This window comes from Budorcas taxicolor, chromosome 2 (genome assembly GCF_023091745.1).
Source record: "Budorcas taxicolor isolate Tak-1 chromosome 2, Takin1.1, whole genome shotgun sequence".
Classification (NCBI taxonomy): Eukaryota; Metazoa; Chordata; class Mammalia; order Artiodactyla; family Bovidae; genus Budorcas; species Budorcas taxicolor.
In genome coordinates, this window is record NC_068911.1 from 168,739,363 (window position 1) to 168,750,249 (window position 10,887).

A 10,887-nucleotide genomic window follows, 5' to 3' on the forward strand; every position below is an offset into this window, starting at 1 on the left:
AGAAAGCCAGCAGGTGTGATCTGGGACCTTCGCTTGAATCCCAGTGCAGCAGAGGCCGTGGGCGCCTGCGTCCCCTCCCCCCAGGTCCCTCTGGTTAGGACTGTCGCTGTCGGGGCCAGTCAGGCCATTCTGGCACCACCCAGGTCAAGTGCCAACACCGTGGCTCCTCTTTCCTGCCCGAGGGCTGGCATGAAACACGTGATCCTGACCCGTGGTAACACTGTCCTCCAGTACATAGACAGGTATGAATATACATGTAAGGGAAACCAGAGTTTCATGGAATAGTATTTACCCTCACCATGTGTGATACACTCCACTATTTTTTGTTCTATTTTCCTCAAATTTAACCATTAAGAAAAAAAAAGTTCACAACCCACTAAGTTGGTTTCATAACCCCTGGATGGGTGACAGTCTGTAGGCTGACCCTAGCTAAGAATGGTGAGGCTGCTTCTTCCAGAAAGTCCTCTGTCTCTAGCATGAGGTCCCTGCTGCCTCTCTAAACCTAGCGAGCATTTCAGGGGACTGGAGCCCCTCCCTAGACATGATGGCCCTGGACTCTAATGAGGAGCACCCCGGTGGTTGCTCCTGGGACCCTTCTTATGGAGAAGAAACTGAGGTTCAAAGAGGTCAGGGCTTGCCCTGCCCCATTCAGTTCTAGTTACAGTCGGTAGAGAAGCTGGAGCTCAGACCCTGGTACGTCTCATTCCAGAGCCCATGCTTTCCCAGCACAGTCCACACCTCCCTACTCAGCTCAGGTGCAAAGTTAGGCCTGGGCTTTGATCACAGACCCTGATTCAGGAGCTGCCAGTTTCTCCATTGCAGCTCTAATCCCATTCCGAGGCAATAGCGCATCTTCCCTCAGGAAGCCACAGGCTGTTGATCGAAAGGGACTGAGCTACAAGCTGTAAGTCGAGGCTGACCATGAGCCTTAACAGTTGGCTGCAGAGTGCCGTGGGAGGGCACGGGGGAAGAATCTAGGAAGGCTTCACATAAGAAACCACACAGGTTGCCATTTCCTGTGCTTTCAAGGTATACAGGATTTCAAAACAATGGGAGAGAGAGGAGACATTGCAAACCAAAGAAAGGACCTAAGCAGACTTGACCTAAGAGCTGGGAGGATGATGAAGGATGCAAAATCACTGACACAGCAGGGGCTAAGTTGCATCCAGCGTGAACTCTGAGTTGCCAAATCCTGGCAGGCATCATGGGTGCTGTAGAGGCTTGGGGCGCCCTGGGAGGAGAGAGCAACACTGCCAGGACTGAAAAGGTTCAGCAGCCAGGTCCTGGGTCCCTTCAGAGTCTGAGAACTCCACCTCTGACCCTCTAATAGGATCCTAGGCTGAAAGCCCTTGACCTGTTACAGATCTCGACTTGAGTCTCTTCCCGACCCCACAGGGGATTCCGTCATCCAGAATGCATCCAACAGTGGAGTGGGGCAAGCGGTCATCCAGATCGCGGCCGCCCTGGGCCTGAGGACCATCAACGTGCTCCGGGACAGGTGCGTGGGAAGGCCTGATCGCAGCCCACCACTTGGGCCTTTCCAGCCTGGCACCCGCAGGTGCCCAAGTCTCCACCAGGTGGCGCCCTTGCATAAGCGGTCCTCCTTTCCTGCAGCTGCTGCTCGCTAAAGGCTGAGTCAGCCTCCAGCCCTGAAGTCCAGCGGTCTGGGGCTGTAGGATGGTTTAGTCACTAAGTCGTGTCAGACTCTTGCGACCCCATGGACTGTAGCCCGCCAGGCTCCTCTGTCCATGAGATTCTCCAGGCAAGAATACTGGAGTGGGTTGCCATTTCCTTCTCCAGGGGATCTTCCCGACCCAGGAATCAAACCTGGTCTCCTGCATTGCAGGCAGATTCTTTCCCAACTGAGCTATAAGGGAAGCCCCGGGGCTATAGGATGAGTGACTGAAATGTAAAGGGAGGGCAGGAAGGAGGTAGAGAAGGCCCTCATTCCCAACCTGAGTTTTTAAGATGCTTGACTTCTTATAAGCCCATGTTTTCAAAACCACAGTTCACACTTGGGAATGTTTAAAGCTGTATTTCTATCTGTGAACTGACTAACCCAAAGCCCCTGTTTCCATTGCATTTGTGTGATGCCTTGAAGTGCACTAAATACAGATGTAAAGGAGACGGGGCAGGTTTGTCATCAGAGAGAGGAAGCCACTTGCTCAGGAAGACACAGCAAATCAACAACAAACTTAAAGTTCCTGACTCTTTCTCTCTCCAGCGTATCATCCAGCCTCCTTAAGCCTCACTGTCCACATACGTGGCTGTGTCCATCAGGGAAGGCCAGCCTCATTAGGAGAACTGATACGCGCTCCAGTTCCCCATCCCCTCCGTTGTGCTAACAAGAATTGCTCTGTTTGCCTTGGTAAAGAGGCACAAAGCCACTCGTGGGCCAGGGTATGTTTGCACAACACTCTGAAGAGCCTCTTGAAAAGACAGGGGGAAAGGAGGAGGAGTTTGTCGTTTAAATAGAAGAAATCAGGAAGTGAACCAACTCCTCCCTGAGCCAGATGGTTTCTAGCGTCCTTGGGACCAGTAGGAGTGGTAGCAACCACCCAGCACTCTCTCACACCAGTGAGAAAACTGAGGCCAGGAGATGCTGGAGTGTGCTGAGGCTGGGTGGCTGGGTCCAGCTTCCCACAAAGAGAAACTCGGGTTCTCACACCTGTGGCAGAGGGGTCCTGGGGGCCTCTGGTGGAGAAAGTGGGCAGATGTGACCGACTGGATTGTGTTTGGTTTCCAGACCTGACCTCCAGAAGCTGACCGACAGACTGAAGAATCTGGGGGCTGACCACGTTGTCACAGAAGAGGGACTAAGAAAGCCTGAGATGAAAAGCTTTTTTAAGGTACCAGTGAAAACGGACCAGGCTCATCCCGCTGAAGAAAGGCAGTCACTTGAGTTCAGAAAGCTGGGCACTGGCCACTGATCGTCTCCAAAATCCCCCCTCCATCTCCCTGTGGCTGGGTAAAGCCCATTCCCTCAGCCAGGGGACAGCACACAGTAAGTGCCCAGGGGCTGTGAGGGGACAGCGTAGAGACAGACAAGGTCTAGGAAACCCCACCTGATTTGTCATTTTGAAGGTTTCTGATGGGCTCCATCAGCCCACACCGCCGACGTGAGTCTCAGAGCTGGGAGAGGGGCACAGGAGGGAAGAGAAAGGAATGAAGTCATGTTCATGAGGCACCTGCCGTATGTTTTTTACCTGAAAATCCGCACAGAAGCTCTACAAAGTAGGTGCCATCTGTTTTATAGATGAGAGAATGAAGCTTGGAAGAGACAAAGGACTTTACTGAGACCACACAGTCAGAGGTAGTGAGGAGTTTACCCAGACCGCACAGTCAGACGTGGTGGGGTCGGGGCTGGCCTAAGCCTCTCTAGACTCAAAAGCCCCTCAGCCTGCCCAACACCTCACAGCGATCAGACACATCCCAGTCTCTTGCCACTGACTCCTGGCGGGGCAGGACACATACTCACCTGAGAGCATTTCTGAAGCAGTAGGTCAGCATGTCTGATACTGACCAACCTGTAAGTGCCGAGGAGAGGGGACATGAAGTCTGTCAGAACACAGCACCGATGCCCTCTGTCTGTTCTTTCCCAGAGGTGAGTTTTGAACAAAATCCTCCCATGGACAGAGGAGCCTACCGGGCTACAGTCCATGCGGTCACAGAGTCTGACACAACTGAGCGACTCAATAACAACAGTGCTGATCCATGGGCTTCCCAGGTGGTGCCAGTGGTAAAGAACCCGCCTGCCCAGGCAGGAGACGTAAGAGACGCGGGTTCGATCCCTGAGTCGGGAAGATCCCCTGGAGGAGGGCATGGCAACCCACTCCAGTATTCTTGCCTGGAGGATCCCATGGACAGAGGAGCCTGCAAAGAGGTGACTGAGTATGCCTAAAACAGATAACAAGATTAAGCTGGTAAAGAAAAGGCCCTCCCCAGACTGAGTTTGAAAGCCTGAGGGTCCTACTTTTTCACTCCCTCCAGACGCAGCCCTTGGGCCAGGGAAGTGCGGTTTGCAGCAAGCTTCACGCCACTCTCCCCTTCACCCCCTCCACACACACTGCACCCCACAGAGGGGTAGCTCACTCACTGAAGATCTCGTTTCCCAGGACGTGCCCCAGCCACGGCTTGCTCTCAACTGTGTCGGCGGGAAAAGCTCCACGGAGCTGCTGCGGCATTTGGCGTAAGTCCCTCGGCCCCTCGGGTCCAGTGCCCCGGCGCCCTCCTGAGCTGTAGCCAGGAGGACCACCAAGTGACCAAGTGCCAGTGGCCAGTGCAAGCCAAGGCCAGGTCAGCACACCCCTGGGTAGGAAGACGGGACCCTTGTCCCATCCCAGTTATCTGGACCCGCCCCTTCTCAGCCTTCTTTACAGATGGCCCAGAGACCCGTCTGGCTTTGTTTTCCCGAGGACCCCAGTAGTAACTGCTGGGCCCTCTGTGAAAGGGGAGCAGTTAAGGGTTCATAACCTAGGGGCATCTGCAAAAGTCCTAGCATATTAGCTTTAAAAAACAGATTCTAATTTTAAAGGTAACATTATGCTATTATTACAAAAACATCTTGAAAGCATGTAAAAACACAAAGGAAAAATTAAGCACAAAACTGACCTACCGTCCCGCCACAGAGAAGGATAAGCATCGTTGACAGTGTTGACAGTGTACGTCCTTTCATCCTTTTTTCATTTCATATAAACTTCTCGAACGGAAAGGCGCCTTAAGGGACACCTCCCAACTAGAGCACCAATGTTTGTTAACTCCTGTTTGCTAGCACTCACTATACCCAGGGGTACCAAGATGACTGAGCCACCAAGGGAACCCTCTAGAATGCACAGGCTGGATGGGAAGATAGGTCATGAGATCAGAGAGCTGTGGTAACAACCACAGAACATGAACCACGCGTCAGACTGTGCAGAGTGTGTGACGTTCCCCTCCCACAACCACCTGAGCACGGGGTACCGCCCCCATCCCCATCCAGACAAGGCCCGGAGAGGGCAGGCAGCTTGCCCGTGTGGCTGTGAGCCCGAGCACACCTCTTCACATGACTCCAGGCAGCCTCCGAGGCCAACCGCCATCCCTGCGTGGCCCGTCATAGGACAGAGTCTTGCTCAGGGGTCACAAGTGTAGGCTTTGGAGTCAGAAAGGCTGCTGCTCACTAGCTGGGGAATCTATGTGATCTAGGCAATACATGAAAAATGATCCAAGCCTCAGCCTCTTCAACAGTCAGATGGGGGGATATAAACCTTTTCTACCTCAGAAGGTGAGTATAAGGGGCTCTGAAGTCCGTACAGAGCGCTGTACAAGTGAGAGGTGGGTCTGCACTTTCTCGACTATGAAAGAGGCATCATCAAGGTCCTCCCTTGGGGTCACCCTGAGGATCATTGGCCAGCACATGTGAAATGCTCAGACCTGTGCCTGGCACATAGTAAACACCCAGTCAACAGTTGTTTCTGATTTTAAAAAAACAACTATATTTTGTACTGGGGTATAGCTGATTAACAAACAATGTTGTGATAGTTTCAGGTAAAAAGTGGACTCAGCCATACGTGCATGCATGTACACGTATCCATTCTCCCCCAAACTCCCCTCCCACCCAGGCCATAAGCGGTAGCCATTCTGATTAAACCCAGTGTAGTGCTAGTCCACAGAGGGAAGGCTCAGCGCCACTCCCTGCCACAGGAGCTACTTTCCAGAGCCAGGTGGCAGATGAAGGACCTGAAGGCCAAACTGGCCCGCAGCCTCAGGGACAGAGAGTTCCCCGCCCCTCTCAGCAGCTTCTGCCCTTCTGGAGTTCGCCGAGCCTCCGTGGTGTTGTCCCAGAGTGAACCTCGGCTCATCCTGCATCAGCAAACTCCTGCAAGAGCTGGGGGAGCAGGGAGGAGCACACAGGTTGTCAGGCACGTGAAGACTCAGCTTAACATTTTTTAAATGACACAAGCCCCTCTCTCCTGTATGACCACTGAGGGTGTCAGACAGCAGGTCCTGACACTCACCATCGTCCTCTGCACCGTCCACAACATCCCTTAGCATCCCGAGCTGCTTCCATCTCACTAGTCCTTTGACTGACAGCTCACTGGTCCTTTGAATGAGAGTGCCCAGAGAGAGAGGCAGCATGACCCGCTGCCTGCTGCCCAGGGTCACCCAGGCACATAGTGAACACCCAGTACACAGTGTTTACACCCAGTAAACAGCCGGAGCAGAGCCCAGCTGCACTCGGGTCATGAGCTTTGCTTAGGGAGCACTCTTCCCTGCAGCTCTTCCTCAAAGCCTGGGCACGAGCTTCAATCAGTGGGCTCCCCACCCTGGTTAGACATCCAGGTCATCTGCAGGGGGTGTCTGCTTGCTTCTTTGTTTTCTGTTGTTTTTAATATAGATCCTTGCCCTGATCCACTGGGTCTGAGGCAGGCGTGGGAATCTGTTTGTTTGTTTTTTTTTTAACCCTTCCCAGGAATTCTGGGGGCTTCCCAAGTGGCACTAGTGGTAAAGAACCTGCCTGCCAATGCAGGAGACACAAGAGAAGAGAGTTCGATCCGTAGGTCGGGAAGATCCCCTGGAGGAGGAGATGGCAACCCACTCCAGTATTCTTGCCTGGAAAATCCCGTTGACAGAGGAGCCTGGTGGGCTATATAGTGTATAGAGTTGCAAAGAGCCGGACACGACCGAGCACGCACGCACGCAGGGCTTCTGAGAACAAGGTTCAGGAACCAGGGTTGGAATAGACAGTGCTGTGACTCTGCCTGTACCTGTGACCACTCTGTTCTCTCTGCTCCTCAGGCCTGGAGGAACCATGGTGACCTATGGGGGAATGGCCAAGCAGCCTGTCATCGCCTCCGCGGTAAGCCGGGGTCTGAACACCACAGTCCTCTAGACTCGGGCAGTGCCCCGCCCCTGGGGGGGTCTATCCCTTAAGCCTGAAGTTCTTGCCCTCAGAGCACCTTAGTGTGTGTCCTTCCTATTTCCACAGAGCCAGCTTATTTTTAAGGATCTCAAACTTCGGGGCTTTTGGTTATCCCAGTGGAAGAAGGACCACAGTCCAGGTGAGTGGATGATAGCCCTGTTACCAGGGGTCACACGAGAGGGCAGCGCCTACTCAGAAGTGACCAGCGACCCTGAGCCCGGAAGAGGTGATCAGACCCCCCACCCCAACCCCAAAACAGGATAAAGGATAACAGCCTCTAGAAACAGCTACAGTCAGCAAATAGTTGTAGGCTAAAGTGGGCTTGTCCTCAAGGGGACCACATTGAACAGGACAGCTCCTGCTGCCCTCGCAAGGAGCTGACAGTGGGGAAGACTGCCATGGAGGACAGCCCAGTAAAGAGAACAAACTGTGGCTCCAGCCTGACTGGGCTCAAATCCTGCTTCCACCATTACTAGCTATAGGTTCTGCCGAGCCAGCTATGGGACATCCGGCAAGTTACTTAACCTCTGCCTTGGTTTCAGTGTCATAATGGTTGGGACTTCCCTGGCAGTCCAGTGGCTAAGACTCCCCTGCAGGGGGTTGTCGTTGTTCAGTCACCAAGTCATTTCAGACTCTTTGCGACCCCATGGACTGCAGCACACCAGGCTTCCCTGTCCCTCACCATCTCCCGGAGTTTGCCCAAGTTCATGTCCATTGAATTGGTGGTGCCATCCAACCATCTCGTCCTCTGCCATCCACTTCTCCCAGCATCAGGTTTTTCTCCAGTGAGTCAGCTCTTCCCAGCAGGTGGCCAAAGTATTGGCGCTTCAGCATCAGTTCTTCGATGAATATTCAGGGTTGATTTCCTGTAGGATTGACTGGTTTGATCTCCTTGCTGTCCAAGGGACTCTCAAGAGTCTTCTCCAGCACAGAGGTCCAATCTCTGATTGGGAAACTAAGATCCCACGTGGCCTCAAGGCTCAGTCAAAAAAAAATTTTTTTTAACAGTCGTAATTGTTTAAACTATTGTTAGCAATGTTTGACAGAGGCGGAAACAGGTTTAGAGTGGCTAAGTCACTTGCCCCAAGTCACCCCCACCTAAAGAGTGTGCAGCCAGGATGTGAACAGCCAGTCACTCTGACTCGAGACCCTGAACCAGACACACTCTCCTTCCTCTCCCGGAGGACGGGTTCCCCAGAGTGTGACCACCATCCTCCCAGGCTGAGCCTGAGGAATGAGGTGGCATTCTCCCAGTGGAGATGGGAGTGGTCCTATGAACAGGGTGTTTCAAGCAGAGAAAACAGCATGTGCAAAAGGCTATCAGAGAGGGTGGGAAGCTGGTTGTGACCAGATTATGAGAGGCCTGATAATCCTCTTTAAGGAGCTCAGACTCTATCTTAAGGGGAAATGGGAAGCATGGACAGTGTTTCAAGCAGGAGATACAATTCAGTTTGAATACTGAATGAACTGATGTCTATGAAAAAGCACTTCTTAGGCAAGGCCTTCACTTCTCATTTTCTTCTGCCATCCTGGGTCCCTAAGTGGGAGACAAGCCCCTGGAGGGGACCCTGCTGGCCTCAACAGGAAAGGTCCTGAGGGAGTCTCGGGCTCTCAGGAACCTCTCTGCCCCCAGCAGAGCTCATCTGTCTGTGCTGGACACTGCCCACCCCCTCTTCCTCCTCTGGCTTCCCGCCCTCGCACCATTCAGGACTCCCAGCTATACCCAGTCAGGTTCTGTGGGTCTGAGCCTCTCAGCCACCACTCTGCCTGCCTGTCAGCTCCTGGGGCCGCTGCCTGCACCCTATCCCCACCCCGGCTCTCACTGTCCTGAACGCAGGCGGGAACCAGGCCGCCTCCACAGCCGCCCGCCCCGGCCAAGCCCGGGTCTCTCACCGTGGGGCAGGCCTCCCTGGAGGCTGGCCCCAGCTCCCGCCCGCCTCCCACCTCCCCGGGCCCTCCAACCTCCCACAGACCAGTTCAAGGAGCTGATCCTCACGCTCTGCGATCTCATCCGCCGAGGCCAACTCACAGCCCCCGCCTGCTCCGAGGTCCCGCTGCAGGACTACCTGTGTGCCCTAGAAGTGTCCACGCAGCCCTTCGTGTCTTCAAAGCAGATTCTCACCATGTGACGTGATAACCCCAGAGCCAAGCAGGAGGGGAGATGGATCAGCAGGACTGGTTCGGGCCCTCCCCCCACCCCCCAGTTGGGCCTCCACCGTCCACAGGCTGCACCTCTCCCCACTGTCCCTTCTGACTCAGAGAATTGGGGGGCCAGCCTCAAGGTATTGAATAAAGTCTGAACTTCCTAGGAGGAAAAAAAAACCACAAACCAACAGAAGTCCTCTCTGGAGAAGGACCATCCCCAGGCACTCACCATCTCCCAGCATGAAGAAGCCGCCCTCTGCCTGTGCCCCAGCAGCATGGCCCTGTAAAGCCACGCCTGGGCAGGACGGGCAGGGCACAAGAGCCAGTCAGACAGATCTCTGCCCTCCAGCCGTGCCAGCCCACTGAGGAGAACCTTCTAAAAAGGAAGGTTTGACTCATTCTCAGGTGGCCTGCAGCTCTGTCTGGGGCAGGGGGAAGGATCAGCTCCAAAGAAGAGCAAATGCCAGGCTGAGAAATCAAGGAGATGGGGTCTCTCTCAGTCGCTGGACCATGCCCGGGGCACTTCCATTCTAACTAGGGAGACAGGCACATCAGTGGTTACACCTGAGGTCATTTTACCCCCAAGGGACACTGGATTGTCATAATGGAAGGGCTGCTGCTAGAGTCTTGTGAGTAGAGGCCAGCAATGCTGGCATCCTACAGAGCACAGCACAGTCTCCGTCAGCAAGGGCCCATCAGCCCAAGTGTCCACAGTGCCACCGTGGAGAAACCCCGCATCACACCACAGGTCCCACAGTGGTTGTCATGGTGATGCGCACGCTAAAGAAGACCTGTGTGAGGTCCTGTCCTAGACCTTCTTCAGGGGAAGCTTGAGAGCGGGCCCTGGGCAAGGCATTGCTTTATTCAGACAGTGAAGAACTTGACACGACGTGACTTTTTGGTGTTTTGCTTCGTGATCCACTCACCCAAAGCAAAGCACTAGAGACTGGAGGGTGTCCCCTTCATCACCCCGCCCTCTGTCCCTGAGCTCTAGAGCCTCACTGGGGTGGACTTACTGAGAGCCCACTGCATGCCTGAGGCCAGGGCTGCCTATGAGTGGCGTGGGACTGGCCCACAAGTAGCTTTATCTACTCATGAGGCCACTTTACGGAGGTGTTCAGAGGGCCTTGGGGACACAGCAGCTCTGCCTGAGGGTTTAAGGAAGGCCCCCCACCCCAGAAGAAGTATGGTCACAGCCAGTCTCTAGGCCCAGCAGGAGGAGGTGTCCCAAGCAAAGCCAGCAGCACACGAGAGTCTGGAGGCCCAGGAGAGCCTGCCCGTTGCAGAACTGCCAAGGGGTGAGTATAGCTGCCACCTTGTATGTAGGGGTGTCGGAAGACTGAGTTGGGAGCCCTCCTTCACAGCAGGAAGGCTCAGGACTTGCCCTCAGGACACGGGGAGGAACTGGAGGGGTTAAAGCAGTGAAATGGTGGGGAAACTGGCTCTGAAAGCTACGGGACGCTCCGGTTTAGTTGCGCTCCAGCACGTACATGGGCCCCGGCGTCGTCATCCTGTCTTCGGGAGCATCATGTGTGTGCTCTGGAGAAAAGGATTCGGCTTCAGCCTGGGACTGTGAAAGGTCTGCAGGTGCCCTCTGGGTCAGATTTTCCACCTTGTACACCTGGGCTCAGAATCAGCCCCAGTTCACCCAAATCTCTCCTGTCCTTGAGGTTAGTGGGACAGATGATTTGTGCAGCTGGTCAGTGTGGGCAAGTGCAGAAAGTCTGAGGGAGGGGGAGGCCACCCAAGGCTATGGGAGTGAAGGTTAGGATGAGGTTCGTCAGGGGGACTCCAAAAGCTTGGGCTTAGGGGCTCTGATGAGCCTAAAGCCATGGAGACGGATC

The 10,887-nt window shown here is 54.3% G+C and overlaps 1 protein-coding gene across 2 annotated transcripts in view; it reads left to right on the forward strand.

Moving 5' to 3' along the window:
- The window catches only part of MECR (mitochondrial trans-2-enoyl-CoA reductase), a 35,868-nt gene extending 26,644 nt beyond the window's left edge, over positions 1-9,224 (forward strand). Inside the window, exons 5-10 of one of the 2 annotated variants that reach the window (XM_052663213.1) lie at positions 1,396-1,498; positions 2,747-2,849; positions 4,116-4,189; positions 6,775-6,835; positions 6,965-7,037; positions 8,870-9,224. In XM_052663213.1, coding sequence (XP_052519173.1) covers positions 1,396-1,498; positions 2,747-2,849; positions 4,116-4,189; positions 6,775-6,835; positions 6,965-7,037; positions 8,870-9,027 — 572 coding nt within the window. In that variant the 3' untranslated portion in view covers positions 9,028-9,224. The remainder of the gene's footprint in view (positions 1-1,395; positions 1,499-2,746; positions 2,850-4,115; positions 4,190-6,774; positions 6,836-6,964; positions 7,038-8,869) is intronic. The other variant, XM_052663223.1, reaches the window with a different exon arrangement.
- The last annotated feature ends 1,663 nt before the right edge of the window (positions 9,225-10,887 follow it).